Here is a 27988-nt window from a genome sequence, read left to right as displayed (position 1 = left end):
TTTAAAGCTATATAATACAAAAGCAATTATGTTAATCCTTAATTTAAAATGTCATACCAACAAACTTGTGATATATTGCAACCATTTTATTAATATGAAGCAATGAGATAAATCCTTTAACAGGAGTACTGATTCACTATCATGATTGTGTATCAATACCTTGATGCAGTATCATACTTGCTTCAGTCAATTTATGTGTGAATTACTTTCACTTCCACATGTATAAAACATAGATTTCACTGTTTGAAAGAATAGCACACAACCATGCACCTCCTCTTTCTGGTTTAAATGCATGTAAGTACACTCATGTACACTGGATTTTTCATGACTCAAGGACTTAATAATACATGAACAACTTTTCAGTACACTATTTCTGCTCTTTTTCTTTTTTTTTTTAAACTGAAGGGGTTTGGGAAAGCAATACTGTGGTACAAAAGACCTTTTTAAGGTCTCTTCTGGAAAAAATGTTCGAGAATACAGTTATAGTCCTATAATGACTGTAATCAAGATCATCCTACAAGGACATGAAGGTTGATTCACTCTCCTGGAGAGTTTCTGATCTTACTAAGAATATTATGACGGGGAAAATAGTATAAGCACATTCTGGCAGAAGACTCTCCTAGAGAGATATTTTGAACATATTTCAATCCTAGAATGACTATAATGAGATGACATGACAGTTGAAATCATTTTGCCAAAGAAGTCCGTGTCTAAAGACACGATGTAATTAGAATTTTTTATGTTTTGTGAAAATATTAGAGGCCATGGAAGCAGAAAAATGTAGCACTATAACAAAGAATAAGGAAACACTTGTAAAGAATAAACAACACGTGAAAATTTTAAATGGTATCTAATAAATTTTCATGTCAAATCTTTTAACTAAACATATAAAAATTTTAAATGGCAACAAGTAAATCTTCATGTCAGATCATTTAACAAAATCCACAAATAGATTATAAAAATTGAACAATCATAATAAATGTCTTATGTATAAAGTTTTAAGGGAAATTTTAAATTTCTACATTATTCTGTTTAATCAAATATTTGAGGAATTTTAAGTACTGCTGAGGAGCAGTTGATACATTTCTAAAATAATTCAGTTATGAAAATATCACAATTAAGGTTTGGCATAGTAGCATTCCAGCAATCCTCAATCATCCACAAACGTTAACCGTCCAGGCCCTTCATTCTTCATCCATCTCCTGTATCTCTTCCATCTGGGGTCATTTGCCAATTTTTTCTTTAGTTCTTCCTCTTGTTCTTGTTTATAAACCTGTACATATAAATAACACTAAATGACTTTACTACCCAAAGGGAAACATTTGTCATTATCTTATGGCATATTTACATTTTTCAAATATAACTTTAGGTAAACGTTTCCTATGAATGTACTGGCTTGTCTTCTGAAGACCATGCATCTAAAAATACTAAGAAATTAAGCACCTTAACACTTGGTGTTAAATTAAAAAAAAAAAAAAAAAAGACAAGAGCTTAGTAATTTTTGTCACTGATTTCTGTAACCTAAGAATATATTCTTTTCCCCATTGACATCATACATCAGCTGAGTTTAATCATTTTCTCTCTCCAACTAATGTTCAGTCTTAAAGAATCACACTTTAGGGGCGCCTGGGTGGCCCAGTGGGTTAAAGCCTCTGCCTTTGGCTCAGGTCATGATCTCAGGTCCTGGGATCAAGCCCCTCATCGAGCTCTCTGCTCAGCAGGGAGCCTGCTTCCTCCTCTCTCTCTGCCTGCTTCTCTGCCTGCTTGTTATCTCTGTCAAATAAATAAATAAAATCTTTAAAAAAGATTTAAAAAAAAAAGAATCAAACTTTATTTCTTTAATATGGTGCTCTGAAAAAAAAAATTTTTTTTAAAGATTTTATTCATTTATTTGACAGACAGAGATCACAAGTAGGCAGAGAGGCAGGCAGAGAGAAAGGAAGGGAAGCAGGCTCCCCGCTGAGCAGAGAGCCTGATGTGGGACTCGATCTCAGGACCAGGACCCCAGGTTCATGACCTGAGCCGAAGGCAGAGGCTTTAACACACTGAGCCACCCAGGCGCCTTGTGCTCTGAAAATTTAATTGATGACTTTCAGTATTTGTTGATCCTAACCAAGGAATAAAATGACCTTATGTATATAACTGTCTCCAAATTCAAAGATAATTACTGGTTTTTAAAAATATTTTATTAAGGTTCCCAAAAAGGGTTAACAAACCACACAGGACAAAGAAAATCTTTATTTCTGTAACTTTTGTGGAAGTCAGATGAAACTAAATGGACAAGTTTTCATAACCAATTTCATCAAATTTTAGAAAGAAATGACTTTACTTCCAAATTTTGGGAAGTAATGACTAAGATCACCTCATAGAATATGATAATTCAGGATAGTACTCCATGAAAGATGTAGTTTTGTGAACTGGGCTGCTTACCCTACTTAAGAGAAAACTTTTCAAGTACTTTAGGAGCAAAGTAGTATGTTACTTTCCATTTTTACATTAATTACAAGCAGGCTAACTATATCTACTTGCCAAAACATTCTGGCAATTCATAGTAAGTTACTTAAATATAATTCCAACTGGTACTCTACTTTCAGTAAAACCTATTTAGGATACCACATATAAAAAGGAATGTCTATGAAACTAAAACCACAAATATATTCAGATTTCTTAAGAAGATTTTACTATACTGTATTCTTTTTATTTTTTAGTATCTTTTTTAAATTAACATATGTATTATTTGTTTCAGAGGTACAGGTCTGTAATTCATCAGTCTTACACAATTCACTGCACTCACCATAGCACATACCCTCCCTATAGTTTGTTTTGTTTTTTAAATAAACTCTACCCTGATGTGAGGCTCAAACTAACGACCTTGAGATCAAGAGTCACATGCTCTACAGACTAAGCCAGCCAGGTGCCCCATCACTGTGCTTTATTCTTATCTTTAATACTTTAGCCAATTAATTCTGCCCAAAACCTAAAATAATATCATTATGATGAGATAAATAGTTCCTTTAAGACTTCAGCTAAGCAGCTGATCACCTCAAGGTAACTGGTATAGCTGACAATTATAGAATATAACATTTATTAAACTGCCCAAACTTTAGAGGCATTTTTAAGAAAATAAAAGTAACCTTTCATACATAAGTTAGTTATTATACAGAAGCTTCTGTGCTCTATTTTGAAATGAAGTTATTTCAACATTTCCATCTCCTCCTCCCTCCCTTATTCCCATGTTTGCTTTGTTTTTTAATCCCTGTAGCTAAGTTTATATGACTGAAAGAAAATGTGGGAAAGAACAAATTTTAATTAGAGCAATTAATAGAAAGTTGTTGTGACATGCTTGCAATCATACATTATTATCCCACTGCTGTTTAACATAACAAATTAGACCATCATTAAGATTTTTAGCATGAGTCAGTTAAAATATTGGAAGTTCATCTTTTAAGACAAATTACAGGTTAAAAACCTACTGTCCACTACCAAATATAGTCACACTTTCAATAAAAATAAGACCTTTATTCATAATTTTAAATCTTGGATTTCAGAAACTGGAGTGCATTTCTGTAATCACTTCTCCTACACCAAATTTTAATTTCATAAGTAAGATGACACAAAAACTCCAGCAAATAATTACTCACCTCATAATTCTCCTTTATCCAGAGCTCTCGTTTAAGAAAAGTTTCTTTCTGATGATCTTCTAGACTATCAAACTGAGATTTCGACATCTTCATGGATTTCCGTATGATATATAGTCTTTCTTCTTCTCCATATTCTTTGCCTTTGATGTTAAAATTATAGATCCACCGACAATACCAGACTATATATGAGCACAGGTGAAAAGGTGCTAAGAGAATTTGAAACAGGAGAAGATCACATATCTGGGGTTTCTGATAGCCTCCCTTTATATCTATTTTACTTTTTATAATGTTTTTTATGATATTCTCCTCCTCGTCACGAATTTCCTCTTTGGACTTTTTGTTTCTGCCCTTCTCTTTGGCTTTTCTGAGTAACCCCTGCTGCTTGGCAATCTCCATGGCTTGGATACGATATTTGGGCACTGTGGCTAGGTAGCTGATTGCCTTGTCGTAGCTGTTCCACCAGCTGAAAAACTGAAATATTTAACAAAGAAAAATAGGTCATTTTTACTATCAAAGTGCACCTTGGTGAACACCATCCCCCCTACCCAAAGCAATTCTGATTAAAAACAGGGACCTCAAGGGGTGCCTGGTTGGCTCAGTCAGTACAGCATACAACTCTTGATCTTGGGGTCATGAATTTTTTTTTTTTTTTAAGATTTTGTTTATTTATTTCACAGACAGAGATCACAAGTAGGCAGAGAGGCAGGCAGAGAGAGAGAGGAGGAAACAGAAAGGAGATACCCAAGATTAGGTGATAAATCACTCGATCCCAGGACCCTGAGATCATGACCTGAACCGAAGGCAGCGGCCCAACCCACTGAGCCACCCAGGCACCTGAGCTTACTTAATTTAAAAAAATAGGGACCTCAATCTTCTTTCTCTGTAAGTAAAAGATAAACCTGAATAATGCCCACATGTACATGGGACCTGAAGCTGGATAAATCAGGTAAACCCTAAGCTAGGCCAAAAGCCATTAATTCAGAAAGGAGATACCCAAGATTAGGTGATAAATCAATAGAATCACATTACATCTGTGATTTCAAATCTACCATTTGGCTTTCCCTAGATCACCATTACGAAATCTTTCTTTTGTTTTTAAGACTGTGAGACTGTGATCTACATTCTGGGCGGGGCGGGGGGGAGAGTTACATGGCAAAACTAGCCAGTGAGGAACTTGTTTAAAAGAAGAAAAATCACAGGCTATAGACAAGGCAACTATATTTATTGCCATCTCTTCCCTAAACCATCTCAATATATACAGTTAATGCTCATCATATTCTGAAGTAAAGGATTCTAACATGTTTGAACTCTTATTTGACTGGAAAACACATAACTTATTTGATAAATATACATAAAGGGTTTCATTAATTGTCAGGAAACGTCCTATTTTTCACATTTCCACATTTCATTTGCTGTTTTACTGAAAGAATATTGCAGTTACACCAATAATACCTTGAAATATTATAGTAGCACTCTATTAGGACTAGGGGGAAAAATGTTACCAGATATTATATCTAAAACAGAAAGGTAAAATTATCCCTGCTTCCCCTTTGAAAGGAAAATATTCCTGCAAAAACAGATATATTTAAAATGCACAACCTTAGTATTCAATAGTAATTCTTTTTGTCATATAAAGTGAATCCTATTTCTGGGAATTAAACTAGAGAAGCATTTTTCAGACTAGCAAATTGATTCATTCTAGTCACCTGACATGTTCTTTTCCTCTAAAATAAGACATGATAGCTGTGGTTAATTTAACAGTAGGAAAAATTCATTTCAAGCTGAAGTTAAATTTTTGTGACATTTAAAACAACATCAAAGATGATTATTTTAATCTATTTCAGTAGTTTCAACCAGAGCAAAACTGCCCTTAGCAGGCAGTGGAAATGCATGGGACATTTTTGGTTGTTAAAACAGTGATGGCAAGCACTTCCTGGAATTTGGTGGATAGGTCCCAAGACTTGTCAGGTCATATTAAGAAATTCAGGTTTTTCACAAATATAATGGGCAATCATTGAAAAGTCCTACAAAAGTAATATTATCAGGTTAGGAGGGAAATGCTCCAAAGGAAACAATGAGAAAAAGATCTTTGTTGGGTTTTCTTATTATATAATGATGTTATTCATCAATTTCTTGGATTTGCCACTGACAAAGATTCCAATGTTAATAAGTTGGTTGAAGAAATGATTATTTTTCTAGTCTAAAAAAAACCAAGTACAGGTAAAATTTTATAAAAAGGTACTTCTAATTCACTTTTAATAACCAGCACTAGGCAATGTGCACTCAAGTACACACATGCAGACACACACCTCCATCAATACACACCTGAAACACTGAAATAGCACATACACTGACCAAAATCACAACTCTAACATCCACTTTAGGGGCTAAGCGCCTGCTGTAGTAGTGGTAGTAATGGCTATAGTACTCTTCTGGGTGATCCAGCATGTAGTCATAATCTTTTCGTGTTTCTTCATCCTGTAAAATAACAAGATACCCAATTTCGTAGGGTATTTCAGAAAATGGCCATAATTTATAATCTGTTAATTCAAACAAAATTTTATTACCATGTACGATTAATCTGAATAAAAGTGAAACTATCAGAATCAAAAAATTCCCTACCACTCTTCAAAAGCACACATAAACTGGTTTCTAGAATTTTCATATTAGGTATAACCATAATAAAAGTAATCTCTCCAAATTCTTAAGTATTGTTAGTCCTCCTGGAAAAAGAAAAACATTTTAATAACTATTAAGCATGCCATTTTAGCCAGTGTTATGGTGGTAATAAGGATGTTGTGTTCTTGTAACCTCAGAACATGTTGATACCTTCTCTCAATAATTGTTGATAGGGGGGCACCTGGGTGGCTCAGTGGGTTAAGACCTCTGCCTTCGGCTCGGGTCATGATCCCAGGGTCCTGGGATTGAGCCCCGAGTCGGGCTCTCTGCTCGGCAGAGAGCCTGCTTCTTCCTCTCTCTGCCTGCCTCTCTGTCTACTTGTGATCTCTGTCTGTCAAGTAAATAAATAAATAAAATCTTAAAAAAAAAAAAAATTGTTGATAGGAACAAATGTTTGTCTCTACTACGGATATTCACAATCCTTTTCTAGCCTTGTGTAGAAAGTTTTCTGTTAAAAGCAATGATTAAGGGGCGCCTGGGTGGCTCAGTGGGTTAAGCCTCTGCCTTCGGCTCAGGTCATGATCTCAGAGTCCTGGGATCGAGCCCCGCATCGGGCTCTCTGCTCAGCAGGGAGCCTGCTTCCTCCTCTCTCTCTGCCTGCCTCTCTGCCTGCTTGTGATCTCTCTGTCAAATAAATAAATAAAATCTTTAAAAAAAAAAAAAAAAGCAATGATTAAGACAATAAAATGCAGACGAAGCCAGTCTGTGCCTATAAAACTGAATTATGCTCATCTCAAAGAAGCCCTGCTGCAGTATAATGGTAAGTGTTTAACTCTGTGACTTCAAGTGATATTTTTAGCCTCTCTGAGCCTCACTCTTCCTCATTTGTAAAACAGATAGTATCTGCTCTACTAGTTTTAGTGTTTTGAATATCAAATGGCAACATTATACAAAAACACATTACAAATACATAACACATATTATAACACTATTATAACATTGTCACAGCCCAGCTCATAAATAAGTTAACATATACATACCTCTTAATCATACAAACACATTAAAAAAAAATCATAGCATTCTGAAATGCTACTCTGAGTGTTCACAAATAAAACACTTCTTAAAACCTTTAATTTTAAATAGGGATAAATGCCAATCTCTTACTGAGCTACATACACTGAAGAACAATTAAATTGGGTTATGATTTGATTTTTTTTTTTGTCACACAGGAAACCTATTTTGTCTTTTTTTTTTTTTTAAGTAAATTCTATTCCCATGTGGGGCTTGAACTCACAATCCAGAGATTAAGAGTTGCATGTTATAGCCAGCCAACTGAGCCAGCCATGCACCCCCATTTTTTCTTTATTCAAAAAATGTTAGAGAAAAACCACAACAAATTCTTTACTCTTATATAAGGGAGTATACTATAAATCATTATGAAAATTTAAAAAACCTTTTTTAACCTAGAGGATGTCTTTCTAGGGTGAAGTATTCAACATTCATAAAGTTGCAAATACTTAACTAAAGGCATTTCAAAATCTACACCTAGTACTCTCCTATCACAGACAGAGGCTCTTAGGTCTATTATGGACTGCCTAATCCTCCAACATGAAGTTTCTTAGATTTAAAATAATGACAATGCTAATGACAAAATCTCTTCTGTACCATTAAAATCATATATTTTCTACTAAGAATTCTGAATTTGTGGGGCATTTGGGTGGTGCAGTGGTTAAGCACCTGACTCTTGGTTTTGGCTCAGGTCATGATCTAGGCTTCTGAAATCCGAGCCCCACTTCGGGCTCTGCACTCAGCATGGAGTCTGCTTGTCCCTCTTCCTCTGTTCCTTTCCTTGTGCACACGCATTTTCTCTCATAAATAAATAATCTTTTTTTTTTTTTTTTTTTTTTTTTAAGAATTCTGGAAGCACCTGGGGGGCTCAGTCAGTTAAATGTCTGCCCTGGACTCAGGTAAAGATCCTAGAGTCCTAGGATTGAGCCCTGTGTCAGGCTGCCTGTTCAGCAGGGAGCCTGTTTCTCCCTCTGCCCTCTGCTCCTCCCCCGCCTTGTACATGCTCTCTCTTTCTCAAATAATTAAAATCTTAAATTTTAAAAAAAAATTTTAAAGAAATTAAAAAAAAATTCTGAATTTGAATGACAATTCTCTTAGCTTCAGTACATTCAAAGTATTTTTTACCTCTGACTAGAATTTCAAACTAGATAAATAAACTAGTATCTAGTAGAATTAAATATAAATATATTTAAATTCTATTCCATAGCACTATTTAGAGGGTCAGTATGAGAACTGTTATATAAGGAGGGCTGAGCTCAGGCTGTTATCATTTTCAAATTTACTCCTTGAATGTTCCTTTCTGTCAAAAAAGATTTTCTGTGGTAACTGCCACACACCTCAATTGTCAATGTATTATTCTTTCTATAAGCAATTATCATACTTTAGAGCTTCTAACCTAAAGAGGGTAAAACTTTATAGGACAGACAGAAACTTTATAGGTCACAGATAGCTCTGAAGACTAAAGCCTACAACTTTTTTTTTTTTAAAGATTTTATTTATTTATTTGACAGACAGAGATCACAATTAGGCAGAGAGGCAGGCAGAGAGAGGGGAAGGGAAGCAGGCTTCCTGCTGATCAGAGAGCCCGATCCCAGGACCCCGGGATCATGACCTGAGTTTAAGGCAGAGGCTTTAACCCACTGAGCCACCCAGGCACCCCTAAAGCCTACAACTCTTGATGTATCTCATTTTGAGTACCTCAAGACATCTTTTAAAAATTTTTCAATTTTTCCCTCCAGTTTTTGCTTTTTGGATTAATTTTATAGAAATGTTCTGCTTTTGGCCTAAAATCTGTGACTTTTAATTCAGCTTCCCAATCTTAGCAGATGACTTTTGAAATATATTTCTTCAAATATGATTCTTCTCCTTGTTCCAACTAGATTACATGTAGTTTTGAAACCAACTGCCATACTGATATCAGATTCCAACAGATCTCCAGCATCCTTATCTATACAGAGCCATTTGCCCAACCTGACTGTATTCCTTCTGGTTAAAGTATACAGCAAGATCTTTGAATGTCATTAAAATCTACTATGTGAATGTCATAGATCCAATAATAATATCCTTCCTTCTTTGTTCCCTTATCTTAGTGAGGGTCACAATCCACAGAATGCAGAAATCCCTATTCGAACAGTTCACCCAGATCTTCCACTAGGGTCACCATCTTCTCCCTGGTCCCTAAATGTGTGACTTACTTTACTGAGTCTTGAGCTCCTCTAAAATAGGATGGTCAACTAACACTTCAACAAACAGCCACTCCAAAATCTGTACCTTGTGTCTGGCCTCTCTACTGCAACCAGGACCCTCTAATAAGTCCTCAAATTCACTAATTCCCAAAGAAGATTTCAGGATCAAGTCTGACTTCTCTTAGGATGATTTTCTTTTCCATGGTTGGGGAGGGGGTCACCATAAATTTATGATCTTGTTTTTAAAGACAAGAAGAGTTGGCCACCTCCTTGTTACAGCATTAGTTAGCCATCATCTTTACTCTTGGGTTTACAGCTTTCTCTCCAGAATGAAGAAAATTATTTTAGGTTGAGACATGCATAATACACTTTGGAAGGTGTTCAAGGTTGGCACAAATTGGAGAGTTAGTTCTCAATAGTCTAAATCAAAATCCTACTCTCCAGTAACCTACAAAGTTTAGAATCAACCTAGTAAGAGCACAAGGATAGAGGAATATTAGCAAAAAAGACAAGACAAGAGACTGGGACCCCATTGAGAGCTACAGGCACATACTTATTTTAAAACCATTATACTTATTTTTTCTCCTATCCATCTTAAAACTCAGGTAGCCCCACATTTTTTTTCATCTTCAGTGCTGCCCCATGGCTTATTAAGTAAGCTAAAAATTCCCTAGCATCCAACAAGACCTCCATAATTAATCCACTCTCACCTAGCAACATCTCATCACTTGCCCCTCTTCTGCCCCACAGCAAACATCAGGTAATTTCTGCAATTTGGTGTGTTCTTACAATACAGCACACTCTTTCTTACCTATGTTTTTAAACATATAATTCTCTCTACCTCAAATATCCATCCCTTTCTTCCAGCCTCATAAGCTTCCATTAATCCTTTCGGACACAAACATTACTGCTTCAGATTTAGACCACTCTTATATTACACATGTCACCTATTTATTATAGCACTTATCACATTGTAATCATCAGTTTTGTTTTGTTTTTCTTTTCCTTGAATAAGAACTTCTGGAAGATAGGTAGGGTGACTGACACTTTAATCTCTGTATATCCAAGGCCTCCCACAGTGCCTGGCATTCAGTAAATGTCATTTTAAAAATGAGTACAATTTTATAAAGGCTCTCCCTCACTATAAACATCCCTTGAGCCATACAGGTCTTTATCTCACCAGGAAGGCTGGATGGGTGATTATTTCACAAAAACCTTGGCTTAGCGGAAATGACTGCTTGATTTCACAGCTTATGAAAACATGCTACTGTGGCTAAAACGGCTTAAACCTTAAAACAGTTTAATGTCTTACCTTTCAATAAGGTAGTACTTTTTCTTTCAGCAATTTTGTGGATCTTAAGGTCCCAGGGTCAGGAGATTCCAACTTCTTTCCAAAACCAAAACCTTTATACTTGTTTCTTCCTCCTCTCTGTCCTGAGCCTTGACAAGCAGGGCAAAAAGCTCCTTGTTTCTAATGTCTACAGGAAAAAATGGTGCTTCTGCTGGTGTCCACTCCACTCCCAATCCTTGTGGGCACATGCAGGAGGACTGGAACATAACCACCAATATCTAGATCAAAAGTGAACAAGAGGAAACCCACAAGCAAAGAAAGCACTGAATCCTTCCTTCTCTTAGGAAAATGATCATTCTCCCCCCTCCCCAGAGGCAAAAATATATTACGTTCTTGCCCTTGAAAGAAATAATGAACTGTTTGATCTCAAGATACATAATTGCAATAATTTGATATTGCAGCCACCTTTACAGTAAAAATTTTCAGTTACACAGATAGTAGAAACCATTTTATGATGTTAAAGGCCAGGAATCAATAATATATGAAAATGTAATAATGTTTTGTACATTTTTTAAAAATTCTGTAAATTCAATTTAGTTAGCACATACTATATTATTAGTTTCAGGGCAGAATTTAGTGATTCATCAGTTGCATATAATGCCCAGTGCTCATTACATCAAGTGCCCTCCTTAATGCCCATCACCCAGTAACCCCTTACCCCCAACCACCTCTCCTCTAGCAACCCTGTTTGTTTCCTATCTTTAAGAGTCTCTTATAGTTTGCCTCCCTCTCTATTTTTATCTTATTTTTCTTTCCCTTCCTCTATGTTCATCTTTGTTTCTTAAATCCCATATATGAGTGAAATCATAGATATTTGTCTCTCTGATTTATTTTACTTAACATAATAAATAAGTTCCATCCACATTGTTGCAAATGGCACGATTTCATTCTTTTTGAAGGCTGAGTAATATTCCAGCGGATATATATTTACCACATCTTTATCCAGTCATCAGTTGATGGACATGTGGGCTCGTTCCATAATTTGGCTATTGTTTATAATGCTGCTATAAATACTGGGGCACATGTGCCCCTTCAAATTACTGTTTGTATCCTTGGATAAATACCTAGTAGTGCAATCACTAGGTTGTATGGTATCTCTATTTTTAACTTGTCACAGAAAATTCATACTGCTTTCCAAAGTGGCTGCACCAGTTTGGATTCCCACTAGCAGTGTAAGAGGGTTCCCCTTTCTCCACATCTTGACGTCTTGAGTTGTTAATTTTAGCCATTCTGATAGGTGTAAGGTGGTACACCTCATTGTGGTTTTGATTTATATTTCCCTGACGCCAAGTGATGTTGAGCATTTTTTCATGTGTCCATTGGCCATCTGTATGTGTTCTTTGGAGAAATGTCTGTTCATGTCTTCTTTCTATTTCTTGACTGTATTTTTTGTTTTTTGGGTATTGAGTTCAAAAAGGTCTTTACAGATTTTGGATATTAGCCCTTTATCTGCTAAGTCATTTGCAAATATCTTCTCCCATTCCATAGGTTGCCTTTTAGTTTTACTATTTCTTTTGTTGTGCAAAAGCTTTTTATCTTGATGAAGTCCCAGTAGTTCATTTTTTAAGATTTAATTTATTTATTTGACAGAGAGAGACACAGCAAGATAGGGAACACAAGCAGGGGGAGTGAGAGAGGGAGAAGCAGGCTTCCTGCCAAGCAGGGAGCCCGATGCAGGGCTCGATCCCAGGACCCTGGGATCATGACCTGAGCTGAAGGCAGACGCTTAACGACTGAGCCACCCAGGCATCCCCCACCCCAACAGTTCATTTTTGCTTTTGTTTCTCTTGCCTTTGGAGATGTGTCTAGTAAGAAGTTGCCATGGCCAAGGTCAAAGAGTTGCTGCTTGCTGGGCAGCAACTCCAAAAAATGCCAAATTTTTAATAGACAGGATTTTGATGGATTCCTGTCTCATATTTAGGTCTTTCATCCCTTTGGAGTTTATTTTTCTGTATGGTGTAAGAAAATGGTCCAGTTTCATTTTTTTACATGTGGCTGTCCAATTTTCCCAGCACCACTTGTTGAAGAAACTTTTTTCCATTGGATATTCTTTCCCGCTTTGCTGAAGATTAGTTGACCATAGAGTTGGGGGTTCATTTCTGGGTTCTCTATTCTGTTCCATTGATCTATTTGTCTGTTTTTGTGCCAGTACCATACTGTCTTGATGATTTTAGCTTTGTAATATAGCTTGAAGTCCGGAATGTGATGCTATCAGCTTTGGTTTCCTTTTTTCAACATTCCTTTGGCTATTCGGACTCTTTTCTGGTTCCATACAAATTTAGGATTATGTGTTCCAGCTCTGTGAAAAAAGTTGGTGGTATTTTGATAGGGATTGCACTGAATGTATAGATTGCTCTAGGTAGCACAGACATTTTAACAATATTTGTTCTTCTAATCCATGAGCATGGAACATTTTTCCATTTCTTTGTGTCTTCCTCAATTTCTTTCATGAGTGTTCTCTAGTTTTCTGAGTACAGATCCTTTGCCCTTTTGGTTAGGTTTATTCCTAGTTATCTTATAGTTTTTGGTGCAATTGTAAATGAGACTGACTCCTGATTTCTCTTTCTTTTGTCACATTGTTAGTGAATAGAAATGCAACTGATTTGCCACTTTGCTGAATTCCTGTATGAGTTCTAGCAATTTTGGGGTGGAGTCTTTGGGTTTTCCACACAGAGTATTATGTCATCTGGGAAAAGTGCGAGTTTGACTTCTTTGCTGATTCAGATGCATTCTATTTCTTTTTGTGTCTGATTGCTGAGGCTAGGACTTCTAGTACTATGTTGGACAACAGTAGTGATGGTGGACATATCTGCTGTGTTCCTGACTTTAGGGGAAAAGCCCTCAGTTTTTCCCCATTGAGAACGATATCTGCTATGTTTTTCATAGATGGCTTTTATGATATTGAGGTATGTACCCTTATCTCTACACTGTGAAGAGTTGTAATCAAGAAAGGATGCTGTGCTTTGTCAAATGCTTTTTCTGCATCTACTGAGAGGATATGGTTTTTGTCCTTTCTTTTATTAATGTAGTGTATCACATTGATTGGTTTGTTGATGCTGAGCCACCCTTGCAGCCCTGGAATAAATCCCACTTGGTTGTGATGAATCATCCCTTTAATGTACTGTTGAATTCTACTGGCTAGTATCTTGGTGAGAATTTTTACATCCATGTTTATCAGAGATATTGGTCTGTAATTCTCCTTTTTGGTGGGGTCTTTGTCTAGTTTGGGGACCAAGGTAATACTGGCCTCACTGAAAGAGTTTGGAAGTTTCCTTCCATTTCTGTTTTTTTAAGCAGCTTCAGAAGAACTGGTTATTATTTCTTCTTTAAAATGTTCGTAGAATTCCCCTGGGAAGCCGTCTGGCCCTGGACTCTTGTTTGTTAGGAGATTTTTTATTATTGCTTCAATTTTCTTGGTGGTTATGGCTCTGTTCAGATTTTCTATTTCTTCCTGTTTCAGTTTTGGTAGTTTATATGTTTCTAGGAATGAACCACTTCTTCCAGATTACCGAATTTGTTGGCATATAGTTGCCCTATAATATGTTTTTAAAAACTGTATTTCTTTGATGTTGGTTGTGATCTCTCCTCTTTCATTCATGATTTTATTTACTTGGGTCCTTCCTTTCTTTTTCTTGATAAGTCTGGCTAACAGTTTATCAATCTTATCAATTCTTTCAAAGAACCAGCTCCTAGTTTCACTGATTTGTTCTATAGGTTTTTAAATTTCTGTATCATTGATTTCTGCTCTGATCTTTATTCTTTCTCTTCTCCTGTTGGATTTAGGCTTTATTTGCTGTTTTTCGGGGGGGGGGGTTGTTTGTTTAATTAGAGAGAAAGAGAGAGTACACATGTCGGGGGGAGGGGCAGAGGAAGAGGGAGAGAAGCAGACTCCCTGCTGAGTGGTAAGCCTAATAGCCTAATTGGGGGCTTGATCCCAGGACTCTGGGATCACAACCTGAGCTGAAATCAAGAGTCAGTTGTTTAACTGACTGACCCACTCAGGCACCGTATTTGCTGTTCTTTCTCCAGCTCTTTTAGTGTAACGTTAGGTTGTGTATTTGAGATTTTTCTTGTTTCTTAAGAAAGGCCTGTGTTGCTATATAGTTCCCTCTTAGGACCACCTTTGCTGCATCCCAAAGGTTCTGAACTGTTGTGTTTTCACTTTCATTTGCTTCTGTGCATTTTTAAAAAATTCTTCTTTAATTTCCTGGTTTATGCAGTCATTCTTTTTTTTTTTTTTAAAGATTTTATTTATTGGGGCGCCTGGGTGGCTCAGTGGGTTAAAGCCTCTGCCTTCGGCTCAGGTCATGATCCCAGGGTCCTGGGATCAAACCCCGTGTCGGGCTCTCTGCTCGGCAGGGAGCCTGCTTCCTCCTCTCTCTCTCTCTCTCTCTCTGCCTGCCTCTCAGCCTATCTCTGTCTGTCAAATAAATAAATAAAATCTTTTAAAATCTTTTAAAGATTCTATTTATTTATTTGAGAGACTGAAAGAGATAGTAAGAGAGAACATGAGTAGGGAGGAGAGGGAGAAGCAGGCTCCCTACGGGAAGCCTGACACAGGGCTCAATCTCAGGACCTTGGCATCATGATCTGAGCCCAAGGCATATGCTTAACCAACTAAGCCATGCTGGCGCCCCCTCCCTACCCACCATTTGTTATTTAGTAGGATGCTCTTTAACCTCCATGTATTTGTGGTCCTTCCAAATTTTTTCTTGTGGTTGACTTCATGTTTTAAAGCATAGTGGTCTGAAAATATGCATGGCATAATCTTGGATTTTTTTTGTACTGGTTGAGACCTGATTTGTGGCCCAGCATGTGATCTATTCTGGAAAATGTTCCATGTGTACTCGAGAAGAATGTATATTCTGTTGCTTTAGGATGACTATACCTGTTAAATACACCTGGTCCAGTGTATCATTCAAAACCCTTGTTTCCTTGTTGATCTGCTTAACTGATCTATCTTTTGCTATGACAGACATTATTATTTTATTTATTGTATTATCATCAATAAGTTTCTTTAATTTTGTTATTAATTGGTTCATATATTTGGCTACTCCCAAGTTAGGGGCATAAATATGTACAATTGTTAATCTTCTTGTTGGATAGACCCTTTTATTATGATATAGTGCCCTTCTTTATCTCTCAGTATAGTTTTTCGTTTAAACTCTAGTTCGTCTGATATAAGGATGGCTACTCCAGCTTTCTTTTGATATTCACTGGCATGATAAATGGTGCTCCACCCCTTCACTTTCACTCTGGAGGTGTCTTTTGGTCTAAATTGAATGTCTTATAAACAGTGTATCGATGGGTCTTATTTTTTTTATCCATTTTAATACCCTATGTCTTTTGATTGGAGCATTTACTCCATTTACATTATTGAAAGATATGAATTTACTACCATTGTATTACCTGTAAAGTCACTGTTCCTGTACATTGTCTCTGTTTCTTTCTAATCTTTGTTACTTTTGGGCTCTCTCTTCATTCAAAGGATCCCCTTTAATATCTCTTGCAGGGCTGGTTTACTGTTCACAAATTCCTTCAGTTTTTGTTTGTCCTAGAAGCTCATTAGCTCTCCTTCTAATCTGAATTCTTGCTGGACAAAGTATTCTTAGCTACATATTTTTCCCATTTAGCACATTGAGTATATATCATGCCAGTCCTTTCTGGTCTGCCAGGTCTCTGTGGACAGGTCTGTTGCCAGCCTTGTTTCTTCCCTTGTGGATTAAGGGCCTCTTGCCTCAAACTACTTTCAGAATTTTCTCTTTATCTTTGAAATTTGCAGACTTCACTACTATATGTTGAGGTGTTGAACTATTTTTACTGATTTTGAGGGGGGTGGTTCTCTGTGCCTCCTGGACTTAAATGCCTGTTTCCTTCCCCAGTTTAGGGAAGTTCTCAGCTATAATTTGTTCAAATAAACCTTCTGCCCCTCTCTCCTGCTCTTCATCTTCTGAGACCCTTATTATTTGGATATTATTTCACTTTATGCAATCACTGAGTTCTCTAAGTCTCCCTTCAAGATCCAGTAGTTTTCTTTCTTCTTTTCAGCTTATTTTCCACCATTTTATCATCTACATCACTGACTCTTTCTTCTGTCTATTTCATCCTCATTTTTATAGCCTCCATTTGGGACTGCATCTCAGTAATAGCATTTTTATTTTCAGCCTGACTAGATTTTAGTTCTTTTATTTCTACAGTAAGGGATTCTATAGTGTCTTCTATGCTTTTTTCAAGCCCACTAGTATCGTTATAATAGTTGTTTTAAATTTTAGTTCAGACATCTTACTTATATTCATACTGATTTAATCCCTGGCAGTGAGTACTACCTCCTGTTCTTTCTTTTGGGGGGAATTTCTCAGTCTCGTCATTTTGTCCAGAAAAGAATAGAAGAAAGAATGAGAAAAACAACAATAAGAACAATAACAACAGAAAAAAAAAAAAAAAAGCACACACAAAATAAATCAGAAAAAGAAGAAAAACAAATAAGAAACAAAAAATAAAACAAAACACTAGATCCTGGGTGTGTTTTGGTCTGCTTGTTAAAGGAAACTAGATCTCAAAATAAGAAAGAAAATTTATATACACACACACACACACACACACACACACACACATATACACACAAAAATAAAATACAAAGAAAAGAAACAAAGAATAATATATATATACATATATATAAAAATAGAAATTGAAAAAATAATAACAAGAAAAGGATACTGAAAGACTAAAGAATAAAAAAACAAACAAACCACAAATGCTATATACTATTTTCCCCAAGAGCTGTAGCCATCTATGATCAGTAAATTTGGTGCAAGCCACTTGTTCCTGCTCATCTTCTGGGGGAGGGGCCTGCTGCACTGATTCTCAAGTGCCTTGCCCTGGTAGAAATGTGCCTCCCTTGCCAGGGGCCCAGGCTCAGCACAAGCTGCTCTGGGTTCCACTATGTGGCACTGTTCTGCTCTCTGAAGGCTTTCAGCACTGATGGGTGGGGGAAAAATGGCAGCACTCTGCTCTCTAGTCCTGGAGCTGAAAGTTCAGACGAGTGAGCTCTCCCAGAAAAGCAGTCAATCACTCTCATCTCCCTGGTTTCTGTCTGAACTCTGCATTCACCCGGCCTGGGACCAAGCATTTTTATCCCAGGCACACCACTGAGTTTCAAAACTCCACATTTCACAGTTTCCGGTCACACAGACCTGTGCTATTCCTCCCACCATGCTTCTGCCTTTTGCTTGACACCAGCCAAGAGAGCTGCTACACAACTGTGTAGCAGTTCCTGGGTTTATGGCAACCCAGAGCAGAAAGCCAGCACCTAAACTTGCTGTTTTCAGCCATGTTCCCCACTCTTGTACCTGGGAAACCTGCCACACTCAGGCACCCCTGTTCTTCTTGTGACTCCGGGGATCCTGATACCAAACTGTCCCACCTGGGATTCTGCCCTGTTTTGCCACCTAGGCACCTTTAAACCAGGGACTACCTAGTAGCAGGCTTCTAAAAGTTCTGATTTTGTGTTCCATGCTTATAATGCTTTGCAGTAGCCTTCTTAAGCAAGCTCCCTCCCCTTCATCATAGCCTCCAATATATCATCCCAGATTCAAGTCTCCCCATCTCCTACCTTGCAAAAAGTGATTGCTTTTCTATCTGTAGAACTGCATTTCTTTTCTCAGATTTCCAATTGATTTTGCAGGTGTTCAGAATGATTTGATAACTATCTAACTGTTTGAGGGACCAAATTTAGGGTCTTCTACTCCTCCACTATCTTAATTCCCTCTCTTTTGTTCATTCTTAAAAATATGTACTAATCCCATTGGGGTGACTGGGTGGCACAGTCAGATGAGCAACCAACTCTTGGTTCTGGCTTGGGTCATGATCTCAGGATCCTGAGACTGGTCCCCCATCAGGCTCCACACTCAGTGTGGAGTCTGCTTGGGACTCACTCTCCCTCTCTCTCTCTCTCTCTCTCAAAAAAAAAAATTAATAAATCTTTTAAAGAAAATTTATTAACCCCATTTTTAAAGAAATACATATATATAAATGATCCTTAAAAAAAAAAAATCTGTTTCCCTAAATTTATTTCCAAGCCATTACATCTTATTAAAGAGGAAGAAAGTTAGTTCTATTTCTCTTCTTGTTCCTTGACCCTAGTCACTAGTGGAACTATCTTCTCATACGTCTTCTCTTCTATCTACATGTGGCCTCAACAATTTCCATGATTTGCAGTATCACCTAATTACTAGTGAAACTCAGATCTGCTTTTCCTGTGTCCTATTTTCAAATATCTCCTAAGCATTTCCTAAATGTAACATAAATATCTCAATGTAAACATGCTCAAAACCCAAATCTGTCCCTCCATGTTTGTTAAGAGTAGAGTATCACCATCCACTTGGTTACTTGAGCTTTTAGAAAACTTAGTTATTTCCAATTCAGCAAATAATTATGCAGGGCATTAAGTCTTGTGCTGGACTCAAGGGAGAATAAAAAGATAAGATAATGTCCTGGTCTCAAGAACTTTCCCATCTAGAAGAATCTAACAAGCAAGAAAAATGCAATTTGATGTGCTAAGCAAGAAAGGACTAACTAACCCTGCCTGAGATCAACTGGTAATGGGATCCACAGCAGAGAAGAAATGAGTACTGGATCCTGAAAAGCAAGTACGATGTAGTTAAACCTTGTTCCAGACCAAGGTAACAGCAAGTGTTAAGGTACAGAAGCATCAATGAATAGCATGAATTCACTGAAGCTAGAGCACTAGGGAAATTCAGGAAGAAAGGTGTACTAAATGTGGCCAAAAAAACTGATTTGGATAAGAACTGTAGAAAGGACATCATATGCCATCCTAAAGTGCTAGAGTGTTGTCTGTGCTATTCAAAAATGAAATGTTTTAAAGCATGAGAACAATAGCACTGAGTAGGTGTGTTTATTTTTTAAAAGTTCACTCTGACAATATTGTAAAGAGGAGAATGAGGGAGAAAGAGATTTTAGAGATTAAAAAGTATAATAAGTAAGACTTAATGATCAAGGGAGTTAAACAACCAATCATGTTGAGGATTAACAGTGAAGTTTTTTTCTTTCTTTCTTTTTTTTTTTTTTTTTAAGATTTTATTTATTTGTCAGAGGGAGAGCGAGAGACAGCATAAGCAGGGGGAGCAGCAGGCAGAAGGAGAAGCAGGCTCCCTGCTGAGCAACCGAGCCTGATGCAGGACTCGATGCCAGGACCATGGGATCATGACCTGAGTCAAAGGCAGGTGCTCAACTGACTGAACCACACAGGTGCCCTGAAATTGTCTAATTATAATCACTGTGTGGACCATGTTACTCTGTGCCCCAAAGCATATGTATGTAATCTCTTAAGATTCTCATGACAGGGGTACCTTGGTGGCACAGTCAGTTAAGTGTCCAACTCTTAGTTTTGGCTCAGGTCATGATCTCAGGGTGGTAAGATTAGCACCACATCACGCTCTGTGTTCAGCGCAGAGTCTGCTTCTCTCCTTGGTTATGCTTTAACAAACATAACAAGATTGATTTCCAAAACGTTTAATTTTAGGTAGCTGTGCCACAAATAAGACCACAACTGAAAATATGAACCTAGAGAATACATAGATTTTAGAGTTGTCACAGATATGATTGAGTTTCATCAGGAAGAGCTTGGAAAACAAAAAGAAAAGAGTACCCAAAGGACAGAACTCTAAGGAAAAGCAATGTTTAAGGTGTAGGGAGAAGAAAAGAAGACTATGAAGACTGAAAAGACACAACTAGAAAGATAGGAGAAACAGGAAAGAATAACACTGAGGGATTCAAAGGAGAGCAGCTTAAAGAGCTACATGGCCAACAACGTCAAATGCCACAGACAGTTCCAGGAAGGAGAAATGAAGAGTAGCATTCAAATCTAACACTTAGAACACCACTGTCCGCCTTAAGAACAATTCCATTACGTGTGCTGGTACACGACAGTCTACAATACCTTCTTGAAAGATAAGGAGATGAAGTGAAGATGGCTCACAGTAAAAAAAAGAAGGTAACTGTGACTGTAGCTTTAAAAGAAACAAAATTAAGCGAAAATAATTGAAATACACCAACTAAGAGGTTTTCAAGTTACCAAAGAGGAATTGAGATTCCAGAAAATGGTGGAAATGAATTCAGACAAGAACCTTCCAGCCTTCCCGAACCCATTCTCAATATTGCTACCAGAATTTTCTTTCTGAAAGAAACATCAGACTGTGTTATTTCTATACTTTAAAACGTCTGGTCACTATTCAATACATAAAGTTCAAATTCTTAAACACAGATTAAAGGGTTGTTCATCACCTGATCCCAAACTATGTTTCAGTCTCCTGAAACATTTTCCCTACCATTTACCTGACAGGCTTCTAACCTAGAAGTACTAGATCCTCTAATAGCTGTGAAAAATGCAGTAAAGGTTTTTGTGCTGTGAATATCTCAAAATGTTCTTTTATCTATGATAAATCCCCACAAGCTAAATTAAAATCTCAAGTGCTCAGCTTCTGGCCAGAATTATATCAACTCAGTAGTTTTTATGTTAATCAGAAGCTCTGATTGGTTGTTGATAACATCATGTATCATCACAGAACTAAAATTAAACATATTTGGTGTACAGTCAACCTTTGCCCTAAGTAGGGAATAACAGCTAAAATTATGTTACCAGTAAAAAATAAAGAGCACTTTTGGATTCACAGCAGAAACAGCAGGTGTGGTACATAAAGTACCACACCCTTCTTCTGGGCCCATGGGAGAAATCACTATCGAACATCTCATCTTTCCCACTAAACCCAGACAAGACTCAAAACCTTTGCAAATGTTTCAGGGAGTCATGACCAATCAGAGTTGACATGTGAAATGAAAACCATCTGCCATCAAGTTTACTTAATTTCTCTGTTTATCAGCATCACACTGTAATAGAAATTTACATGTTTATTATTTTTACAAATACCCAATTATTATGAATGATTAATCTGGATAGATGCTGAAAAAGAAATAGTAATACTAATACTAATAGTAATACTACTGAAAAAGTAATACTAAGAAGTGCAGTTAGCTATTTTTCCCCAAAACAAAGAGTCCTTGGGAGAAATACAATAAAAGTGATCATTGGTAGAGAAAACACTCACTATTATATAATACCTCAGGAAACTACACCTTATTCCTGGATAAGTCTTGCACATTCATGTCTCCATGTTTTTGTTGATCAAGTTTTCCCTCTTCCAGAAATGTCCCTTCACTGTCAACCTTTGATGACTGTTCTAGATCCAGACCAAAGAGTACATTCTTCTCCAATCCCCAAAGAAGAAATAATTGTATCCTCTCAGTGCTGTAATATAATCTACACATATCTTTATTATATAACTTAAATAAATAATAACCAAACAATAAGTATCTGTCTTCTTGTTATGTTAAAAGCTTAAAGGGAAGAACTGTGCCCTCTTCATTGTTATGATTTCCTCCCCTAGCTCCCACCTCAGTACCAGTTACAGAAAGGACTGAGTAGAATAAACTAGGAAAGAACAATGAACAGTAACATAAAAGGGCAGGGCATTCAGAATCCACACCTCCCCCCACCCCGTGCCAAATTCTTCATAAGTGCTAAAGGCCTGCTACATCAATCATGCTGATAAAAAGAAACTAAAGGGTTCTGTGACTTCCCTGCCAAGACAAGGGTAGAGTAGTAAAAGGCTCTCACTACCTATGTTACCTTATCAAATAACCTTCAAGCCAGTAATACTGCCAAGACCTTTTCTGTTCTTTTGTGATTTTACAAAATGCTGTTAAAGTCTATTTTCCCATGTTCTAAGTACATTCTTTCCACCTATTCCATCATTTGTTGATTTCCAGGCCATCCTTATTTCATCTACTTCATCTAACTCTTATCTATATTCAAAAAGGATCAATGTTCTCACTTAAAAAAAAAAAAAAAAAAACACAAAAAAACAGAACTTCTTAAAAATAGAAGGCAATTTTCTCTCATGTGGGAATTTTTCATTCATAGTCATCCAATCTACTTTATCTGTACCACTCTTTAAAACTACATTTAGGATAAAAATGCCAAAGTAGGCTTCACATAACAATGTCAAAATGTCAGAAATCCACTGAATCTATCTCCAGATCCCAGTCTTTCATTTAACAAACATTCATTATCCGATGTGCCAGACACTGGGCTAGGTGCCATGGATATACAAACAAAAAGGCAAGGAGATGGTTTAGTGGAGAGGGGAGGGCTTCTCAGTATTTACAATGCAGTGTGATAAGTGCTATATCCACATAAAAAGATCTAATGTTGACACAGCAAGTGAGAGTCCATTTACTTAACTTCCAAAGTCCACGAATTCCCTGAATCGCCAGTAGTCAAATACACTAAATACTATTTCATTGTCTTAACTTTGCTTATATTATGAAGCAAATATAAAGCAGTGTGTGAGATCATAATGGTTTAAAGTGCTGCTGAGAACTGCAATTTTAAGTTACTTGAGAATATGAACTAAGCATGACTTGATGAAAGCATCTGACCAGTGCCTTTGCCTTCCATTATTACCCATCCTTCTTTTTCTGGTTTTCCTCAATCTCTCTATGCACAGGTAGAATCTGTGTTGCTAAAATAACAATGATCAAGTGTGACAGTATCTTCTTGTCTCACCAACTGTATTTAAATCGTTAGTGTACTTTTTTAACAACCACCATCAAAAACAAAACAAAACAAAACCCTCTCTCTCTCTCAAAGAGGCATGTATTTGACCAACAAAACCTCAGAGCCATAAATCCACTATATTTCACAAATATAAATTCCCATTTTGGTGATACATGTATTATCAACATTCACAGATCCTTGATTATTAGAAGTTTTGATGCATACCACTATAAGGTTATAATGAAAATATAGTTTCTTATATCACATACATTAAAAAGATTAAGAGAGTTGAACAAACTAATAAGAGAAATTAAAAGATTATCAAAAAATTATGGTGGTAGGGGCACCTGGGTGGTGCAGTCGGTTGAGCCTCATACTCTTTGACTCCTGTTGTGATCTCAAGGTGGTAAGCCTGAGCCTCTCATTGGGCTCTTCACTTAGTGTAGAGTCTGCTTGAGATTCTCTCCCTCTCCCTCTGCCCCTCCCGCACCGCTCGTGTGTGCACATGCGCGTGAGCTCTCTCTCTCTCAAATAAATCTTAAAAAAGAACTATGGGGGGGGGGGGGGAAGACTCTCAGCTCCAGCGAATTTACAATTAAATTATTTCAGAGTTCAAGAAAAGGAACAATTTCTGTTGGATACACTGTTCAGAAATGGAATCTACTTGTGCACTTTACAAAACAAAACATAAAATCAGCTTCTTCTTCCATCTGCCAGCAATAATTGCACATGGCTATGAAGGATGACATAGTCTTCCCGAGTCCCTCCCTCCTTTTTGGCTGGCTCTTTAGATAAGTGTACCTTTCACAGGGCTTACTATTATTCTTTATGGAGAAAGATATAGCATAAAACAAAAATAGCAAACAGAAATGAAGCGGTCCCAGGTAGGCATCTGCTACCTCCATGAGATGATAGTGGAATTCCATATAGGCTTCTGTATCTCCATTCCAGAGCCATTGGAACTCATCAACTTCTCCCACTATTCTGTCTGACCTGCTCTTAGCAAAGGCCACATGGACTTCTTGCCCTCATTCTAGCCTACAGATATAATTTGAGTAAAGTAGTGGTTACATCCTCATTGCCTCAAGGGGATAATTTGGAAGGATGAGGCTATCCAAACTGGATGACTCTAGTTCATTAGATCTCTACATTATCCAGAAATTATATTCTCTGGCAGCTTACTCATAATTTTCCATTATGACAGAAATAAAATCTGACCACTTTGTTTTTAATAAATTCCACATATAGCAAATCAAAGTCCTTTTCCTCATTTTAGGAGAGAGCATCTGCAATGAAGTCTGAACAATAAAGTTTCTGGAGGTGTTCCACTTAGAAGTCCATCTCTGTAACTTTAAAATAGCTTTCATGGAACTTAGTTAGGTCTGGTTTTCAAGGGTCCAAACCATCCCCAAACATCCCTTTCCTCTGACAGTAACACTGAATGGAGCTGAGGGAACTATAGCATTTTCTCTCACTCCCTCCTCCATCAGTGTAACTCCAATTTTTGTTTCCTGCTTAGAGACATTTGTAGTACTTTAAACCTCTTGTTGGGATCAAGATTAAACATGTTATTTTCTCCAGACATACCAGTTTTTAACTGCCCCAAAGTGGACAAATTATTTTATCAAGCTTTTATTCACTGACAAATCAGTATTAAACTTTAGGGGAAGAAACTTTTAGAGGCAACCATTACAGATTCATCAAGTCAGCCTCCAAATTTGTCTCTTTGAGAAAATGGCAAGAATAGAGTGTTGGGGTTCCTCCCAGCAAAATTTCTCTGTCTGTCTTTCTTGGTTCATATCTTACTAACATGTTCACCACTCTCATGCCAAACCTACCCATTTCCAAACCCAACAGAAGGCAGCAGCTGCCAGAGTTTCTGCTGCCCTGTCTTCTGGAAGTTCTCCATCCTCCCAAGGCTTCCTTATGTGTCACCAGAGCCTTCTGGCTGCTTGTCTGGAGGACTACCTTTCTTCACTGCAGAAGAACAAAGATTGGGACTTTAGATGCTGGGTTTCCCTGGATGGAGAAGTTCTTTCCCATTTTTCTGAAGTCTTTCCTCCATCACTTTATACCCTAAATAATAAGCAACTAACCCTCTGGTGTCTGCACTTTCCCTAGTCCCCACTCATTCTTCAGTCAACTGCCAGTGAGAATTAAATCTCACCAATGCTAGGGAGAATACAGTGAACTTGGCATACTCATTAATAGGAATCCATATTATATAAACTGCTCTGGAAAGCATGAATGAAGAGCCTTTAGGTCCCTGATTCAGTATTTTCAGCTCTGGAAACCTATTCTGAACAAATAATCCATGGTTAAATTATAGTATACCCACTAGAAGTAGTCATTAAAAACAGATTACAAAGCAACATGGAAAACTTCACCTCAAAAAAAAAAAAAAAGCTAGAAAGAAACACCTTACAACTACAATTGTTATTACATTAGCATGATGGGACCCTTGAAGCAGTAACACTTCCATCAAATATGATTTATACTTTGTGATTCCTTATATGGTTTGATTCACAAAATTTTTCCTGACAAAACTTCTGAGTCTTGAGCCCCAAGTCATTAAGTATGTATTTGCAGGTCCTGTATAGGGGATTTCTCACATGAATTATTCAGTTCTCATTGAGGACTGAACCCTTGTGAGGAGACATCATGGCTTTAATTTTATATATGAAGAAACAGCTACTGTGACATACTAAGTCACTATCCAAGGTCATACTGGGGTATAGGAGCCAAGAGTCAAATATCCGGTCTTCTGCGTGCTTGTTCATTGTTCTTCTTAGTGTTTTTCTAAGTCGTTAAACCCAAGCTAAATGTCACGTTTATTTTTATTTTTAAAAAGACTTTATTTATTTATTTAGAGAGAGATCAGGGTGAGGGGCAGAGGGAGAGAAAGAATTCCAAACAGACTCCCCACTGAGAGCGAGCCTGATCTCACGACCCTGAGATCAGGCATGACCTGAGCCGAAACCAACAGTCCGACGCTCAACCCACTGAGCCACCCAGATGCCCCTAAATGTCACATTTAATACCATCCCCAGAAATCTAGTTATGTCAAATTGGCGCCATCACAGTCATTCAATATTGGAGACCTTTCCTATATTCTATCACAGATCTTGGTAATAATAATCACCCTGCTTTCCAAGTGTGAGTTGCAAGTTTTTGAAGTGCTTTCACTAAACTGTAATATACCCAAAGTTTTGCATAACAAAAACTGTCACAAAAAGGAGAGGGCTAGCTGTCCTCCAAGACCCGAGGGGGTTCCCTCTTTGTCAATGACCCGTGCGCGTGGGTTCTTTCGCACCGCCACGTAGGAAATCCCGAACATCCTAGGGGTTGTGGCGGTGGCCCCGCTCGGAGCCGCGGTCACCGAGAACCCTGCTCCGGCGGCCAGGAGTCCTCGCTGCCAATCCGCGTCCCCAGATCTCACCTTAAGAGTCTCGTAGGCGGTCGCTACCAGCAGGAAGGCCTCTTCCGCGCTCTGCGGCGTCCGTCCGGGGCCCTCGTCGCCAGGCTCAGGCCGGTAGCGGTCGGGGTGGTAGCGCCGGGCCAGCTGGCGATAGGCCCGCGCGATCTCCGCCTTGCCCGCCGTGCGGCTCACGCCCAGCACTTCGTAGCAGTCGCGCGTGCCGCAGTAGAGCCCCTCCACCAGGGCCCCCGCGGACCGCGCTAGCAGCAGCGCCAGCAACAGGGGCGGCAGCAACACCAACCAGCACTGGCCGGCAACGCCGGCTCCCCCGCGCGGAGCGAGCGGCGCCGCCATCCCGGCCTCGGCCGCGGCTCCACCAGCCAAGCGGCTCTCCCGCACTCCGCGGTGCGCCGGGCTCGGCCTCCGGGACCTAGCTCCACGTCAGCAGGCGGCGCCTCCGCGCAGGCGCACAGAGCGCGACTGCAACAACCACTTCCTTCACGACCGTTGCTAGGGGAGAAGGACGCCTCAGTCGCCCGGCCGCTTCCGGTGTGTCACTGCCTTCCTAGCTCCAGCGGCGGGAGGGTTTGTACTTACCGGAGCTAAAGGATGTCTCAATGTCTGAGGCACATGTAACCAATGTGTGCAGCGCGCGTTACCTTCCACCGTAGCCTTCACACGCGATCATTTCTACATCATTACTTCACCTGCGGCAATTGATAGTCTGGCTCTCTTGCCGTCTGGTTATCCATGTGAAGAACATATGTGCACAAAATTTTAAAGCCGAGTCCCCAGGCCGGACGCCTTCCTTTCACTAACCCCATGCTGTCTTTCCAAAAGGAAAATGAATTTAGAGGCTCTAGGCGCTGACTCTGCCTGCTAGGGACCTTTAAATTTCATGACCATCTAGCTCAGATGTGGAGGTTCTCTCTCAACCTCCACACCATTAACATTTTGGACCTTATAAATTTTTTTTGCCAAATAAGAGCTATATTATGCATTGTAAGATGGTCAGCAGCATCCCTCTACACACCAGGTACCAGTAGTACCACCACGCCAGTTATGACAGTC

At 38.3% G+C, this 27988-nt stretch overlaps 1 protein-coding gene across 1 annotated transcript; it reads right to left on the bottom strand.

The window, feature by feature from the left end:
* Positions 1-71: 71 nt before the first annotated feature.
* Positions 72-27320, bottom strand: LOC111145827 (dnaJ homolog subfamily C member 25). The gene is made up of 4 exons (XM_022501082.1): positions 26939-27320; positions 5967-6119; positions 3642-4112; positions 72-1273 (listed from the first exon to the last, which is right to left on the bottom strand). Exons 1-4 carry the CDS (start codon positions 27269-27271, stop codon positions 1151-1153), a joined length of 1080 nt encoding a protein of 359 aa, XP_022356790.1. The 5' UTR covers positions 27272-27320; the 3' UTR covers positions 72-1150.
* Between the last annotated feature and the right edge of the window lie 668 nt (positions 27321-27988).

This window comes from Enhydra lutris, unplaced genomic scaffold, assembly GCF_002288905.1.
Source record: "Enhydra lutris kenyoni isolate GAN:26980312 unplaced genomic scaffold, ASM228890v2 scaffoldscaffold13, whole genome shotgun sequence".
Taxonomy (NCBI): Eukaryota; Metazoa; Chordata; class Mammalia; order Carnivora; family Mustelidae; genus Enhydra; species Enhydra lutris.
This window is presented reverse-complemented; position numbering and strand designations above follow the sequence as displayed.

What these genes read in the sequence shown, in the direction of transcription:
- LOC111145827 (XM_022501082.1), bottom strand. Translation starts at nt 27,271, where the DNA reads ATGGCGGCGCCGCTCGCTCCGCGCGGGGGAGCCGGCGTTGCCGGCCAG. An exon ending in CCGCCTACGAGACTCTTAAG is followed by an intron (nt 6,120 to 26,938) that starts GTGAGATCTGGG and finishes GTTATTTTACAG; the next exon opens with GATGAAGAAACACGAAAAGA. An exon ending in GGATAAAGGAGAATTATGAG is followed by an intron (nt 1,274 to 3,641) that starts GTGAGTAATTAT and finishes TTATATGTACAG; the next exon opens with GTTTATAAACAAGAACAAGA.